This window comes from Carya illinoinensis, chromosome 5 (assembly GCF_018687715.1).
Source record: "Carya illinoinensis cultivar Pawnee chromosome 5, C.illinoinensisPawnee_v1, whole genome shotgun sequence".
NCBI classification, from domain to species: domain Eukaryota; kingdom Viridiplantae; phylum Streptophyta; class Magnoliopsida; order Fagales; family Juglandaceae; genus Carya; species Carya illinoinensis.
The window spans coordinates 12,330,551-12,347,817 of NC_056756.1; the positions used below are offsets into that span (position 1 = coordinate 12,330,551).

The 17,267-nt window shown below is 31.8% G+C and overlaps 1 protein-coding gene and 1 pseudogene across 1 annotated transcript; one reads left to right on the top strand and one right to left on the bottom strand.

Annotated features, from left to right (window-relative positions):
- Nucleotides 1-5,508: 5,508 nt before the first annotated feature.
- On the top strand, nt 5,509-6,733 carry LOC122308862 (probable methyltransferase At1g27930). Its single transcript, XM_043122133.1, has one exon. The coding sequence runs from the start codon at nt 5,709-5,711 to the stop codon at nt 6,567-6,569; it is 861 nt and encodes a 286-aa protein (XP_042978067.1). The 5' UTR covers nt 5,509-5,708; the 3' UTR covers nt 6,570-6,733.
- Nucleotides 6,734-13,115: 6,382 nt separating this feature from the next.
- Nucleotides 13,116-14,780, bottom strand: LOC122311710 (annotated as a pseudogene).
- Between the last annotated feature and the right edge of the window lie 2,487 nt (nt 14,781-17,267).

Genomic DNA, 17,267 nt, shown 5'->3' on the forward strand with positions numbered 1-17,267 from the left:
TACCTCAAGCTTAGCTTATAAAGTTGCTCCACAAGTTTCTCCAGATCGACAAAAGTTTTCACTTAGTGGTAAAGCGTACTACTAGAGTAATGTTTTAACAATCCACAGCCTAAATACTATCTTAAGAGAGAATTAAAGAGAGAGAGCTTTTTGCTTTTTCTGATCATTACCCAGAATCAAAAGAGGGGGACTATATATAGCCCCCTACACGGCTGGCCTTAAAGGCTAGTCTTAATCTGCCATTTATTTGGCAGAAACACATGACTTTAAGCCATGCATTACAAGCAAATAACTCATGCATTAGGCAGAGTAAAGGAGGGGTTTGCCCCATGTGGGCGCCCCTCCAATTAACAATAATAATAATAAGATTCACTTTTTTTTATCAAGAACTTAGGTAAAAATTATCTATTATAGGCTTGTACTTATCATTAGGGAGATATTTAGAAACAATTATCTGATTCTATCTCATTTTATTATCAAATATCATTTACATATAAATATTTTAAATTAATTATCACAAAATTTTCAAACTAATCCTTATAAATTTTTTAAATTTTAAAATAAAAATAATATTAAAAATAATATTTTAATTTTATAATATTTTTTATTCAATTTTTTTCTCATTTTTTAAAATTTAATAAATACTTAATTCAAATTATTTCATTATTATTAATAAATTATATTATTTTTCTTTATAAAATTTTTTATCTTTAAATTCAATTTAACCACTGAGAATTTTAAAATGAGAATTTTGAGTTTTAAGATGAAATATTATTTTAATATTATTATTTTAAAATTTAAAAAAGTAAGATTGAGATGAAAATTATTTATTATATTGAAAAATAAAAAATTTAAATTATTTATTATATTTTATATAAAAATTTAAAAAAATTATAATGATGAGATAAAAATTATTAAAATTGTGATATATATTTTAAGTATTTCTGATTTCCAGACCATTGATTGCATGTTATCCGGTACTTGCGATCTTGCCGTGTGTTCGTTCAGCCGCTGTCGACTTCAGTACGGTTTGTTTTGTACCGTCCACGACTCCATGACTTTTGTTTTACCTCATCAGGTTATGGGTGGATGGCAAAATTAAGATTGGCGTTACTCCTGAGCTAATTTGCTTACAATATATCTCTCACTATTTTTTAAACAATTATCATATTCCATGCGTCGCTACCTATCCTTTTTTTTTTTTCTTTTTTTTTTTTAAAGGGATCACGACCTATTTTATTAGCCAAAGCGGAAAACAAGGAAATAAAAAAATGTACTCAGTTAATTATTATTCATTTTTAAAATGCACCAAAGTATATACAGCTCCGTCGACTGGTACCATGAAGAATTTACCATACAGCTTTTCATTACGAAATAAACACACATTTTTTAATTATCATGTGTAATAGAAAAATCTAATTATTCAAAAAAGTGATTAAAAAAATGATGTATTCTTTACATGTTCAAGTGATACTTTAATAGGGTAGAATTGGAAAAACCAAAGAAAAATTTTATTTTTTAAATATGAAGACTATGAAACTTTCAAATATAGCAAAGTCACTTTTCATTATATATTTTCCATTTTCAATCAAATTGATAATCTTAATTACCACAATATTAACTTAAAGTACTTAGATAAAATAAAGTCACTTAAATTAATATGATTATAGATATTAAATTCAAAATAAACGATAATATTTTTCTTCTTAACATAACAATAAAGATATTCATTACTTGTTATTAAGTTAGTTGCAACTTTTATTAAAAAAATAATGTTAGATGTAATTTTAAAATATATAAATTCACGCATTCTTTTAAGAGTATTTTTTAGAGTTTACATTTTTTTTACGTAAATTTCAAAATTTTCATTTTTTTAAAAATAATCATTACTTATATACTGTAAAGATGTATTAATCATATTCCAGTATTGAGTATTGACAGTTTAACCCCCAAAGCGAAACTGTTTTAAGTTGCAAAATAGTACCTGTACTTCATCCTGTGGTTGTTCAGAGTCAAACAAATGTCAGTGTGTCCTTACGTCGTCCAGACGGCCTCCATCTTTGGAGAGGAATAGCTAAGTTAATCCACGTGGTGCGTTGTGATAATGAATGAACCCACCAAGATCAAACTATCAATTTCGAAGTTAACATGTCAAGCACCACTGCAAGTATTCGTACAAATCATACCTAAAAGAGATTTTTTAAAGAAATTTAGTTCGTAATTTTCAGCTCACTGTATTAAAAATTAAAAAAATAAATTAATTAATGATTATATTCTAAAAAGATCTGTTCTTTTCTCTCCAAAGTTATAAAGTCACTACGTGAGCATACTGAAGAGTGCGTTACGCGTTCTAATCTTCAGACGCCACGTGTCCAGACAGATGAAGATGAGTAAATGAGTAAACAAAATACAAGTGTTTTAATTAAATACCCAATAAATTAAGTTAATAAAAAATACAACTATACAACTAGAAAAGTTAAAAATTAAAAAAAAAATTTAAATAAGAGCAATTATGATACAATTTGTGGTATTTATGTGAGCCCTACAGTGATAATGTCAGAAAGAGTTTTCGTCCAAACATTGATGGGTCGTATATGAACAAAAGATATATTATTATATATGGAGCCTTTTCTACTGTAGTGTATATATGGAGATCCACTATATGCTACAAGAGAAAAACTTATGACCGCTGCGAAGCGGCTTTATACCCTTTATTGTAAAGTGAGACTGATCTCCCCCGCACTATCACTTTTGCTAATAGGTCGAATGAATTTCATATTTAAAACTAAAAAACAATTAAGAAATAATTATAGATCAATTTTAAATTTATGATAAGAAAGTCGATGGTCATGGACGTTATATTTATGAGAAGTTTATAAATACAAGAAAATTAGGTAAAAATATATTTATAAATTGACGTAATTTCATATGATATGTTAGATTTATTTTATAATATAATATATTATATTAAGTCATGTCAATTTATAAATTTAGCATATGTACACATTGACCTGATTAGTTTGTTTTGCATAAGATCCACTGCGAGCCACCATATATGGCCAGTTGGTCACCCATATTTTTTATTAAGAAAAAAGTTAGTATGTCGTCTATCTTTGTCGTTCCATTTGATTGCTTAGTAATATTTTTTTCACTTAATAATTAAGAAAATAATTTTTAATATATTGATGTATTTTTTATTTTGTTTAAAAATGTTTTAAAATGATAAAAAATGTGAATAAAAAAATTAGATTAAAAAAAACAATATTTTTATACTTGCAGCCACTTGCAGCTTTACTCTTTTGATTAATTGTCTATACTTTGCTTTAGATATTTTAAAATTTGACGCGAGCTTATTGCCATAAGTGACAGTGTCATATGTTTATGTAATATGGTATTAGTGATAGAAATGCTTATTTAACAAATAAATTATATAAAAGTAGATATAATATAACTTGTTTAAAACCAAATTTGGCCACTTCGTCGGTGAACATTTCACATTTGGAAACGCCACTTCAACTTTAATAATGACTCGCGAGGCCAAAAGCATGTAGTTTAAATGACATGATACCTAGAACTATATAAAAGAAATATTGAGTTAAATTCTCCCTCCAAATCTCTTAATATCAAAAAAATAATAATGGCTCGGCATGTGATATTTCACACGTCACATGTATACAAACTTAAAGAAAAAAAAGGACTTAAAATAGAATAGAAAAGCCATAAATTGTTATAAATTAAGTAACAAAAAAGTTTAAATAAATAAATATACTAGATGACTGTGAAGCCACCGTGGGATGTTCTTACCAGACCTTTTATTACGATATTTATGCTTTATTTTTAAGTGTTTTTTAGTTTTAAAAAACCTAGGTGTGCTTTTTAGTTTTAAAAAACTTAGGGCTTTTAGTTTGATATTTTACTCTATTTTTTGCTTCTAAGTTTATTTTATTTTAATTTGTAATCTCTTAATTTGTTTTTATTTTTTTTTTCATTTTTAAGAATTGACATTGTATATATATATATTATATACATGCAGTGGCGCACATCTTTTTTGTCAACTGTACATATTATTTTTAATATAACAATATTTCTAATAGTTTACCTGTGGAATTTTGAAGAGGGGATGTTTTGATATTATTTCGATCATTAAAAATTTAATAAAAGACCATATTCTTAATCAATTGGCTAATTTGATATCCCAAATCCTAAATTGAAATAGTCATCTTCCATAGAAAAATGGAAAATGTTGGGGGATCCCGCTCTTTTTTTTTTTTTTTTTTTTTTTTTTTTTTTTTTTTTTTTAAGTTTTTTTTTTCAATAGTTAAGAAAATATTATTTAATAATATTATAATTTTTGTTATTTTTAAAATATTTAAAAAATAATGTAAAAAAAAAAAAAAACCTAGTGAGAGCCCCAACGGGTGTAGCACGTCCCTAAAAAAATTATGAGAAATACTTTTTGCAGTCGGGAGATGCAGTCTGCGTGCAGTCGGCTGTAAAAAAAAAATTAATACAGGACCTACATGAAAAAAAAAATTTATTTTTATAACTTTTTATAATTCATGTAGGTCCCCTTGAATATAAAAAAAAATTTTTATAATTTTTTTTATTCATTCTGTACAGCCGACTGCACGCCGACTGTATGTGGCGACTGTATGTAGCAAAGCTGAAAAATTATAATGACAAGTTACTGTGAGAGAAACTTTTTACCGCATTATCATGACATAATTCATAAAATAGTTTAAAAATTCAAATTTTATAAATCAAATTAATAAGATGTATGACACTAATTTACAAGCAAAAAGATAAATTTAGATTCTTTAGAATTTGGAGAGGAACTTGTCTTTAGGCATAATTTGGATGTTGAGATAAAGATGAATTGAGATAATAAATTTGTAAATAGTAATAAAATTATTTATAAATAATAGTAAAATAAGATGTTTTATGAGATTTTGAAAGAGAAAAAAGAAAAATTGAATAAAAATATTATAAAATTAAAATATTGTTAAAATATTAATTTTTAATATTATTTTTATTTTGAGATTTGATAAAATTGAATTATTTTTATATTTTTTTTAGTTTAAAAAAATTATAATAATTAAGTAATGATTTGATGATATTTATATTTGTAATATTTAAAAATTAAAATAAAATGAGATAAAATCCTCTTATAATTCAAACGAGACCTAGGTTTTACTATGAAATATACATGTAAAGGTTCAGTTTGACAATATAAAATTTTCATCTTATCATTATAATTTTTTTAAATTTTAATATAAAATATAATAAATAATTCAATATTTTTTTAATCTTTTCAAATCTCAAAATAATAATAATATCAAAATATAATTTATCTTAAAATTCAAAATTTTCATCCCATTTACTAAATCGAACTTAATCACAGCATTTATTAAGATTTTAATGTCATTCGAAAAAGTCACTAATATTATAATTATTCCAACAGTCATAGATATTAGATATTATACAACTTATTTTGATGTATTCGTACCAGTAGTTGTAGATCCTAAAATACCTATCTCTCTCCCTCTCTCAGACTCTCTCTATACTAACTCCTAAAATTCAGACAAAACTGTCTGATACATCTTCGAAAGACACCACTCGATATTAAGACCCAACCTCCACTTTGCCCATTAAAATTTAGGACATAAGATTCTGCTTGAAAATTGGACTGCCAAGAGAAACGTGAAGAAATGAAGAAAAGCCGTTCAGTTACCGAAAAGACAATGTTCATCGCCATGGCTCTGGCCGGTCTAATGGGCGGTGCTGTGCTCATCTCCAGCTTCATCGGATCTGGAGAGAACTACCTACTCTGCGCGCTGGCCGGCAGCCCAAGAAGCCTCGCCGTCGCCTCTCACTCACCCACGGAGACCCAGCTCCGAGCCATCCTCCACTACGCCACCTCGAGTGTGGTCCCACAACAGTCCCTGGCGGAGATTTCCGTCTCCTTTGAGGTCCTCAAGTCACGCGCGCCTTGCAACTTCCTCGTCTTCGGGCTCGGTCACGACTCGCTCATGTGGACCTCGCTTAATCCACGCGGCACGACGCTATTCCTCGAGGAGGACCCCAAATGGGTCCAGACCGTTCTTAAGGACTCCCCTGAACTCCGGGCACACACGGTCAAGTACCGCACGAAGCTCTCACAGGCCGACAACCTGCTATCCTCTTACCGGTCCGAACCGCAGTGTTCGCCGCGAAATGCTGTCCTACGCGGCAACACCCTGTGCCGGTTAGCGCTGGATAACCTGCCAGATGAGGTCTACGAGAAGGAGTGGGACTTGATCATGGTCGATGCGCCGCGCGGGTACTCTGCGGAGTTACCGGGTCGGATGGGCGCGATCTTCTCGGCGGCTGTAATGGCGAGGAACAGGAAGGGATCCGGGGTGACGCACGTGTTCCTACACGATGTTGATCGGAGGGTAGAGAAGATTTTCGCTGAGGAGTTCCTGTGTAGGAAATACTTGGTCAAGGCCGTAGGAAGGCTCTGGCACTTCGAAATACCGTCGGCAGCTAACGCGAGCGATGGTGGCAGTAACAGTGTTAGTTTTTGCTAGAGTACTGGACCGACGATCCTGGGTCCTTCTTGTTGTCAATCTTTTTTGTTAAACTGAGAGGCAATGATTATTTTACAAAAAATAACTACCTAAATTAATTAAGTGATAATGTTATGTTAAGGCAATTAAGGGAGAATCCGAATGAAGCATCTGCTGATTTGTAATGGGTTTTCCTATTCAAGTTTTCTTCATTTTCTTCAAAAATCTTGTGTTTTCTGTGATGAGGTTTGTTTGCAGAATTTTGACATTTGTTTGTCTTTCTGATAAAGACATTTTAAAAGAAAAATCACGCATACCTTTTGAATTTTGAATTTTCTATGGATATTGTCGTCGTGAGTGAGGCTGGGGATAAGTTAGAAAAATAAAAATATATATTGTCTTGTAGTTTATGCAATTAAAGAATGAATGGTCTCGACACCACAAAAGTCTCAAATCATTGCTTGGCTGTTTGGTTTACCTCAATATTTAAGCCCTAATCAGGGACACTGGTGCATTGCATCTCTCTCGCAATTAGCTTTTGTCAATACTTGTTAATTCAATGAAAGTGAAAGCTTTCAAATATTATTTCTTTCACTTTCTTGGGTCTCTGACATTCCAAACCGCGTAATCTATGGTTTCTCTCCAGTATGGATGGCGGAGGTAGGACTTTTCTATCCGAGTTAGGCTATTTATCCTTTAAATTTACGAGATTTTTGGACAGTTGGGCTGCACATGAACGACGATTTCATTCCATTTGTCATCCTATTTCACTCTTATCTAGATGTGTCCATCAATTATCAAATCAAATTTTATTCTTTTAACATAATAAATTCAATAATTGATGGGTAAAAAAGGTATCAAGTTTGATACGGAATGTATTACGTATTTTCCCTTATATAATAAGTTGGTCTGACTCGTCCATGGACATTACGAGAGTTTATCCATTGAGCTTATGCACGTATGGTTATATAGATAATATAAGATAAAATGAAAAATTTATAAATAGTAGTAAGATAATTTGTTAATAATAATAAAGTTATTAAAGTTAAAATTTTTATGAGATTTTGAAAAATGTGAGGAAAAAAATTGAATAAAAAAATTATAAAATTAAAAGAGGGTTAAATATAATTTTTAATATATTTTTTGTTTTTGAATTTAAAAAAATTGAATTATTTTTCTTTTTGTTTTGTTTAGATGTTTAAAAAAATTGTAACGATTAAGTAGTGATTAAATGAAAAAAATTAAAAAATTAAAAATTGAAAAAAGTGATGCTACTCAACTCCTTATATCCTACACCTCGAATGTACTGCTTGAGTTAGCAACGCACCTGGCATGGCAACGTGGGCTCCAAGTCGGAGTGGAATGAGATTTTGGGCTCTTTTTATTTTTTATTTTTTAACTTCATATTTAACCCATTTTTTAAAAAAAGAATTTTTGTACAAATGCATCACAAAAATGAAACTCCAAACTTATCCCTTACAAAAAGAATGCAACTACATATGTCCATTACATCATCAATCATTTTCCTTTGAACCAACAAGTGGAGTATTCCCAAAAAAATTAACCCCGATAATGAAATTGTTATGATGTAACTATTTTTCTCCACTTTTATCTTGCACCTCTCCGCCTATAGTTCAATATTCAATGCTGCTTATATCTTCTCAAAGTCACTTTTTGATCTAACAATTGTTTGCTGTAATCGTTGAATTGTCTTTTAGTCATATATTGGTATTTCAGGATTATATCAACAGAAAAATCTGCAAGAATGCCTAAACTACAAAATTGAGCATATGCTGAGAATAATATTCATACAAGCACATCTTTTATGATAAGCACATCTATTCATAAAAGCACTAGCTGAAAATATCAGTATGCATATTCATGTGTTCATTGGTTAGCAATATGCATACCATGTCACCTTACAGTGGGGAAGTTGAATCTAAGATGAACTTAAATGATGAGAACGAGTGATTTTAAATTAAATGATGAGAACGAGTGAATTGAAATTAAATGATAAAGAACGAGTGACTAGAGTGAAATTATAATACCTATTGCATATTCTAAGAGAAGCTTTTATCTTGAGTGAGTATAAAGTGTAATAAAAGGTTACAAAATCATTTTCCATGTAATAAGACAATCATTTATCAACAGTAGCAGTTGCAAAATCATTCTCCATGCAAATTAATCACTGGTAGAATCAGTGAGAGCTTTACAAGCAACACCAAAACATCTGCTTACTACCAAACCCACATCAAGATTACCCCTCTGAAACTCCAACGTATAATTACATTCAAACCCACGGCATTATGAAACTACAGTTCGAATTTTTAGAAATTCCATGAACACAGTTCATTCGAACAAAAATAAAATAAAATTGAGAACAACAACAATGATGAAAAGTTCGAACACAGTTCAAGTTCAGCAAAAATTCACAGTTTGAGTACCAACATTTACGCAAAATGCCCAGCAATTCCACAATGAACCTAACATTATTTCAATGCCCATTTTCCAAAACAACAAACAAAGAAGCTATAGACGCAGACCTATACTCACCAAATGCAAAAGAGCTTGCCTGCTCGCAAAATACTCGTGTTCCTGCGAGGGGTGGTTGCTTCGGGTTGGACAGAGTGTTACCAGGAGGATTGTTGCTTGGGTTTGGATTTTCACAAGCTCGGATGGGCTTGGGTATTTTTGGTTTCAGATTTGGGGTGATTGTGGTTTCAAAATGGGGAATGGAAGAAGATGATATGAAGAATGGACGAAGCTTCTTCGATTGAAAGTAGGACTACAAATGAACCGAATCGAGTCGAGTTCGAATAAAGATACTCAAGCTTGATTAACATGTTTATTCCTTCGAACTCGAATATCCTTACTTGAACTCGATTTGTTAACCATTAATGTTGTTTAAATTCGACTCGAGCTCAAGCGACTCAAATTTGAACTCGATTTTTTATTATGAAATTTTTAATCTTTATCTTTTAATTAATAAAAGTTTTTAAATTTTACAAAAAAGCTCAAACCATTGAACTATTCAACTAAATAATTTTAATTCAAAATTTTTATGGTATAACTTTTTTAATAAAAATAACTTATAGTTATAAATCAAAAGAATAATACACAAGATAAATGTAATAAACTAAACTATTTAATACATATAGATAATATAATAAATCAATAGTTGTAGTTGTAGGATATATTATTATACAAATTATCTTATACACATTTTGGAAACATAACATATCTATATTAAATAAGGTAAACTATAAATAAATTAATAATATATAATTAAGTATATAAAATATAAGTCACATGCAATATATATAACACATACATATAAAAAACATATTACAAGTTTCAAAACGAGCTCAAATGAGTCAAGTTGAGCTTATATGAATTTTGTTCACAAGTTTAAACCCAATCATACCGAGTTTATACGAGTTTTACTCGTTTAATATTCGAATCTATGAATATTTTATTTATTGAATGAACTAAATTTAAATCGAGTATACACGAGCTGAGCTCGAATTGTTTACGAGCTATACTATTAATTTGTAGCGCTAATTGAAAAGGGTCTAATGAAGGGGTTTCGGTTTCAAAGGTAATGATTTTGATTTCATGGGTTTCATAACGAGAGTTTCGATCTAAAGATGGGGAAGGAAGAGGGGATTGATTGAGTTTCAAACGAGGGGTTCGGGTTCAAGTTTCAAAGGGAAGGGTTTGAACTTTGAGTTCGAGTTTCATAGCGAGGGGTTCGAGGAGCAGTGAGAGGCTTGAGTTTCAGTGGTTTGATTTTTTTTCTTTTTTAAAATGCTAATGGAATCCTCCAAATTTACTGCTCATGCATTTTAATTTTTTTAATTTATTGTTTTACTTAATATTTAAAGAAGTGATTATTAATATAATTGTTTTTTTTTTCTTATTGATTAAGGATATTAAAAAAATATCTTAAATCATCTTATTCTACCTTATTTTATTTTATCTTATCTCAAAATTTAAATATAATTTAAATATAAATATTTTTCAATTGAAAAATGCTACCCAACCCCATATATCCTACCGCTACAACTTACCGCTTGAGTTGGCAACACACCTAGCATGGTCATATGGATAAAGAAAAAGAAAATAGATGATGCTTGCGGCCGCCTAGTACTTACCACTGGACGTACCATTAGCACAACTGTAGAGATTTTTTTAACCAATTTTTTAAAATCCTTAATCAATAAGATAAAAAAGTCTTGAGCCGCTTGATTTATCCTGCAACAAAAAGGCGACAAAAAATTACTTTATGGTTGATGATTCTAATTTCTATCAGCCAAATTTCATAGTCTAGAGGTTTGGATTAGTCTAGAGGCCATTGCAATACAGAGACTGTATTTTTCAAGTTTTTAACATACAAATTACTTTTAGTGCGAATATTTTTAGAGAAATATTATTTCAAAACAATAAATTCATAAATTAATATAATCTAATGTGATATATTAAATTATAAAATTATTTTTATTATAAAATAGATCTAAAATATTATATAAAATCAAATCAATTTATAGATTTATTTTTATAAAATCTCTTTATATTTATAACATTTCTCGTACCTTTAGCATAGGCACCTGTTCTCATTCCTATTTGGTACTGCTTCATTGGATCCTCAAAAGACTCATATCAAGTACTGCTCCTAAGCCAAAAGATTTGATTCTTAAAATTACAGAGAAAAAGAATTAATTCCATGGGTTTTTTTTTTTTGGGTCATGAGAGAGGAGGGGCGAATACCATTAGGCCGATGAAAAACTCTATTTAAGAGCATCTTTATTAGCTTGGCCAAATTATCTTTAAATTTGATCAATATTAATACTTCTTTACATTTACTTATTCCATCTAAATTCAATCCTTATATTGGATTACTCATTCATTCTCTATATAATAAAATATTATTAAATTAATATTTTTTTTAAAATTTTATTTTTATCACATTTTATAATTCTACGAATTTAATATTATTAAATTTGACCAATATCAACATTTCTTTACATTTACATATTCTATCTAAATTCAATCCCTACATTAGATTAGTTATTCATTCTCTATATAATAATAAAATATTATTAAATTAATATTTTTTAAAAAAAATTTATTTTTATCACATTTTATAATTTTACAAATTTAATATTATTAATAATTATATTATAATTAAATTAATATTAAAAAAATATATTTTCAAAGGCCATTTAATCCTTTGAAATGAAAGTGTAGAATATTTTAATATTTTAATTAGTGAAATGAAAGTGTAGGAGTGAGAAAGTAATATTTTATTTTTTGGTAAATGAAAGTGGTCTTTTATCTTTAACTAATGACTTTAGCTAAGATTGTAACAAAAATGTAAAATGTTTTAGATTTACCCAATCCAATGTAGGTATTTTTTATATAAATAATTCAAATTTTGGCTGACATTCTCATTTGGCCAAGCCAATAAGGTTGGTTTTATCATTTTCACACCGTATGCCATACATAATTTTTTTCTCTTATCAAATATGTGGTATAGAGATGATGAGTAGAAGAACTTAATTAGTTTAGATGTTAAGAGTATTTCAAATCAACTAAATAGATGTGAATAGTAGTGAGTTAAGATGTTTAGTGAGTTTTTTGTAAGAGTGTGGGTTCCATTGAGATGTGTTCGGATGTATGAAGTAAGTTAATATATGTTTAACTTTTTATAAGAAGATTAAAAAGTTGTGGGTTCTATCAATGATTGGTTTGTTGTTGTAGTGGTAAAACCACATGACCCACTTGAGATAACTTTAGATTGGCATGCCATGTGCGTTTATATATTGAATATAGTCTAATGTATGAAAATATCTCAATCACCTTAGTATCCAAATGCAACCTAAGTCTATACGCTTTATTGATGGATTTATTTACATTAGGTATTGATTTCATGTTATAAATTTGTAACTATGTACAACAGTATTCTTTTTAAGTCATATGTATAGAACTCTCCTGAGATGTAGAAGCCTCGAAAGAAGAAGCTGTTCTTGAATCATGACTGACAAGAAGTCTGTTAGCTCAGTACTTTTCTGCCAAGTGTGAAAATTACGGTTAAATTTGTCTACTCCACCATATGACATTCGTATACATCATTTTCCTACTATTTTTTTTTTTGGTTTTGTGTGTGTGTGTGTTGTTTTTTTTTGGGGGGGGGGGGGGGGGGGGGGGGGGGGGGGGGGGGGGGTGTTGTGGGCTAGTTGCACTTGCAGCCAGTAGATTTGATATCAATGTAAGCTCATTGGTGGATTAGAAGTCTTGTTTCAAAACGAAGATTTGTTACATAATAATTAGTTCCATCAATTTCCTTTTACCTGCCTCATAGTCACAGGACATCTGCTTTGGTTTCTTTTGTCACAGGCGTGCCCTGGATCATCACTGACCAGGAGGATGCTGAAATCAACCCCGTTGAGTTGCAATTTTCACATGAAGACGATCTTTCCTTCTTAGAATATATCAGAACTTCAAGAATCAAAATAAATGTCAGACGGGCTATTGTTTCTTAAATAAACATTGTTTAAAAGGCATAAACAATGAGAACCATCCAGTTAGAGCACCAGGGTTCTCAAGGTTCTGGTGGGAAAACTTATAGGGCTATTATTCTATGGATCTGTCAAGAACAAAAGGGAATACAAAACATGGTGCATAGAAAGTACAAAGGGATGAAGCTGTTGTAGACTCGCATCCTTAATTATCATGTACAGGCCCTGCTAATTAGTTATGAAACTAGGCCAAGGATGGCATAGTATATCCTTGGCCTAGTTTCAAATGACTTTTTCCTGATCAGGAGGCTGGTAATCTTGGGAGGCTGACCGTGTTTGTTATCAAGTAAACACAGCACAAAGTCAGGCCAGTGCAGTGCAAGGGCCAGCCGCTCCTCGCCAAAAACCAGGCCTGTCGCGTCAAGCAGAACATGCCATGAGTTCCGGTGTGCCTCTGAGATCCAATGCAGAGAGTATCTGGTCCCACTCAAATAGACTGGGTAAGAGAAAAGTCCCTTTGGAGTGTACTGGCTAAGTTGTGACCCTTTGATCCTCAAGTCCAACCAAGTTTCTGGTGCTGCAACCACCTTTGATTCTTTGTGAGCTGCAAATTCCTTTATGTAATCCAACTCCTCGCTGATAATGATCATGTAGAAATTGCCCCTGAAGGAGGGATAGCTCTCCCCAATCATCATCATAGCATCCTTGTAGTTGGGCATGAAAAGAACCAAGTAGCCCTTCTCTGATAGCCCACAATGATCCAAGGCTCGGTTCCTAGCTTGGATTTCCGGGATTGAAATGAAACTCCCTTGAAAAGAAGATTTCTTCGTGAGGATATCAAGAAGTCTCGATGGGTGCAACTGGGTTTTGTTGAGGTCGAAGAGAATACTACTGCAAACACTATTGGTTTTTCGTCGGGTAGGGTCTCTGAAGATGCCTCCTTGATAGAGAGATTATCGAGGTGATCAATTTTGTTGGTGTCCTCTTCCACAAGACCATTGCAATATTGAGGGTACCTTGCAAAGACATACTGCTGAACATATTGCATCTCACTCGGGGTTATCGGGCCTGACCACCTCAGGTCCAGGCCATGCAGAGTGGAAATGGCTTCGGCAACCAACTGAGCCGGTATCACACGGTGATTTCTGTTTTCAAAGTAAAGTTGGATCAAATATCTTATTTGGAAGGACACAGCAAATAATTCATTAGTAGTACAATCAATTGAACTTGCCTTGAAAACCATGCTGCTTGGCCTGCTAGTTTGTGATTTGGGTAAAGAATCCAAAAGAGATTCCTCGAGTTCATGAACTAGTACCACATCCTAAGCATCAACAAAGTGGGAAATTATCTCATAAAAACTGAAACAATAGTTACAATACTAACAAAGGTAGGAACAGAAGTGGAAATAAGTACCTTATTAGACTCTCCATCAAGAATGACCTTTTCTTCCACGTTCCCTCCCATGTTGTCTTCTCACGGCTTCTTACAAGTCAAGCCAAACTACAGGCATGAACACTTAAAACCAGGAGACAAATAAGAAATAAATGGGAGAAAGCCACAAAGATTGATGTAAAGAAAGAGACCAACGACACATGAAGAAGGGGTTGCTCAAGTAATGGATTGCATGAAAAGAACTTAAAAAGCAACTGATGACAGCAAAGGCCCACAAGACGGAAATATACGATGCATCCTACAAATGATGAACACGGGTCGAATAAATTACTTCTCGCCCAAAAAGAAAAAAAGAAAAGAAAAGAAACGAAAAGAGGATATAAAAGAAATTAGATTTCTAAAAGTGAGCCGATTCATTGACTTTTGAAATTCCCAACGTACCCCTGTAAAACCACGAAATTGTCTACCAATTTCCTTGAACAAATAGGTTAGATCTCAATTATCAAGATTATGAAACGAATCAAGTAATTTAAAATAAATAATCAAACTTGCAAGACACAACGATTGGTTACGAAGGGAAACCCTTTAAAGAACTCTTTAAAGGTAAAACCCTACGGGGCAGCCAAACCCAGGAAAGTCAATCTTATTATTTGAAGAACAATTACAAGCAATAATCAATTACAAAACCTTTGCAATTCGACTCTCTTACTTGCCTAGACAAACGACCCGTTTGTCTTCTACCGCAGTAGCAGCCAGAACCTCTGGCGATCTTCAAATGTTGACCTCCCTTCTGGAACTCCAAAGGCTGAAACACAATCGATGTTGCTTCGCACTCAAAGCACGATCACACTCAAGAAGATATGAAAAATCCCATGAAAATTCTCAAGTGAATTTTCTTTCATAAACACTCAGGATCTCCTCTGTATAATTCGTGGCTTGAAGTCCTTGAAAAGATGCAAAACCGAATCCCCTTTAAATAGAAGATCTGAAAAGAGTTCTAGTTGCAGTAGGACTCTGCTGACGGTTAGCAACAGACGCGAAAACGCGTCCCGACAGACTGCTAACATTTCGAGATAACTTCTTCTGATATAGACTGAATTCTGTTCCGATTTCTTCTGGATAAGTGTACTGCTAACAGAACTCGATTTTGACTTCAGGAACTTATCTAAACAACACCTAAGACTTCTAGATAGACTCAATATTGTTTAGATATAAATCAATACTTATTTTACATTCATCCAAATTTAATCAAATAATGATAAGATAAACCTTATCATTCATTCAAATTTAATCAAATAATGATAAGATAAATCTTATCATTTAGTCATCTAATCCTAGCCAATTTTTGCCTTTACAATCTTCCCCTTTGGCGGATTGGTGACAAAACCAATTTGATGAATGTCTTGGATATACAATCTTCCCTTTGGCGGATCGGTCACAAAATCAACTTGATGAATGTAGTGTGTACCTAAGATAAAAACAACCAGCAGACCAAGATCTCGTGAAAAATATCTTAATACAGTAATGATAAGAAATGACATAGAACATTCCTTGAAACTAGTCCCAATAATAATCAAAGGTTAGATGCAATGTAAACCTACAAAAAGAAAGTGTTCTAGTCATCATCAATAACCATGTTCAATACTTAATTCTCCCCCTCAATATTCTGCTGCTCCCCTTTTTTATTTTCAGCAAATTCATTAAACACCCACTTACTCAAACTCCCCCTAAATTTCACAATATCAAGATATTCCAATTTATTTATCTCCCCCTTTTTGTCACTAATCTGACAAGACACAAAATAGAATAAATATCTTATGTGAGTCAATATGAAGATACTAAGAAAGACATGGTGAACAACTCACATGTGTCTCAATTTTTCATGGATTAAATGCACTTGATGTATGAGCATGAATGCATGTTTAAACAATGAGCAAATGATTGAGACAACTTAGTTGAGAGAAAAAAAACAAACACTTGGTGGGCATTCCATGAAAACCGAATGACAAAGGCTAAGGACCCACTCAAAAACCGTCCTCAATACATGCAAACAAAATGCTCAACTGAGCAACCATAGTGATTTCAACGCAACCCAATCACATATAATGAATAGCCCCTCATAAATCGGCTTAAAAACATATCAACCCTAGAAATTTCAGAAGACCGAAAAACATATAAGCCTTACCTTGATTAGGATGCAAAGATGAGTAGAACTGGATGATCTTCAGAATTTCAAAAGTCTAACTAGTGATATGAGTGAATGAAGGATTTGGTTGGGTCTCAAAAGAGGAAGAAATGTGTGAGAGAGCTGGGCGCCGTGCAAAATAAGAGAGAAAGGGGGTGGGAGATCGGCGCATGTATGAGACACAAGAAGGAAAAACATAAGGCACATAAGTGTCGTGTGCCTAGGCACGTGCCCGAGGACAAAGAGTCCCACTGGGACTACTGCAACACTAGCATAAGTGACCAAAAAAACACAGATTTAGGCTCATATCTCAAACAAACAAAAAAAACTTCATATTTTTATTTCTGTATTTATTTTATAGAAACCAGAAAAAATAGAGATTAGTAAAAATAAAAACAACAAAAAAATTTTATTTTTAATTTTTTATTTTATATAAAGCAATAGGGCAAGTAACATGCCTAAATGCATCTTAGTTCAAACATAGTGTAACTCACAAAACAAATTCAATAAAGTACACCCTTTTATTTGCAACAATCACTATGGATATTCACTCCTCATAAGATCATCAATGTCAAAGTTCATGTGAGTGTGTGAGTGAGTATACTTATAACAAAGCATTTTTAT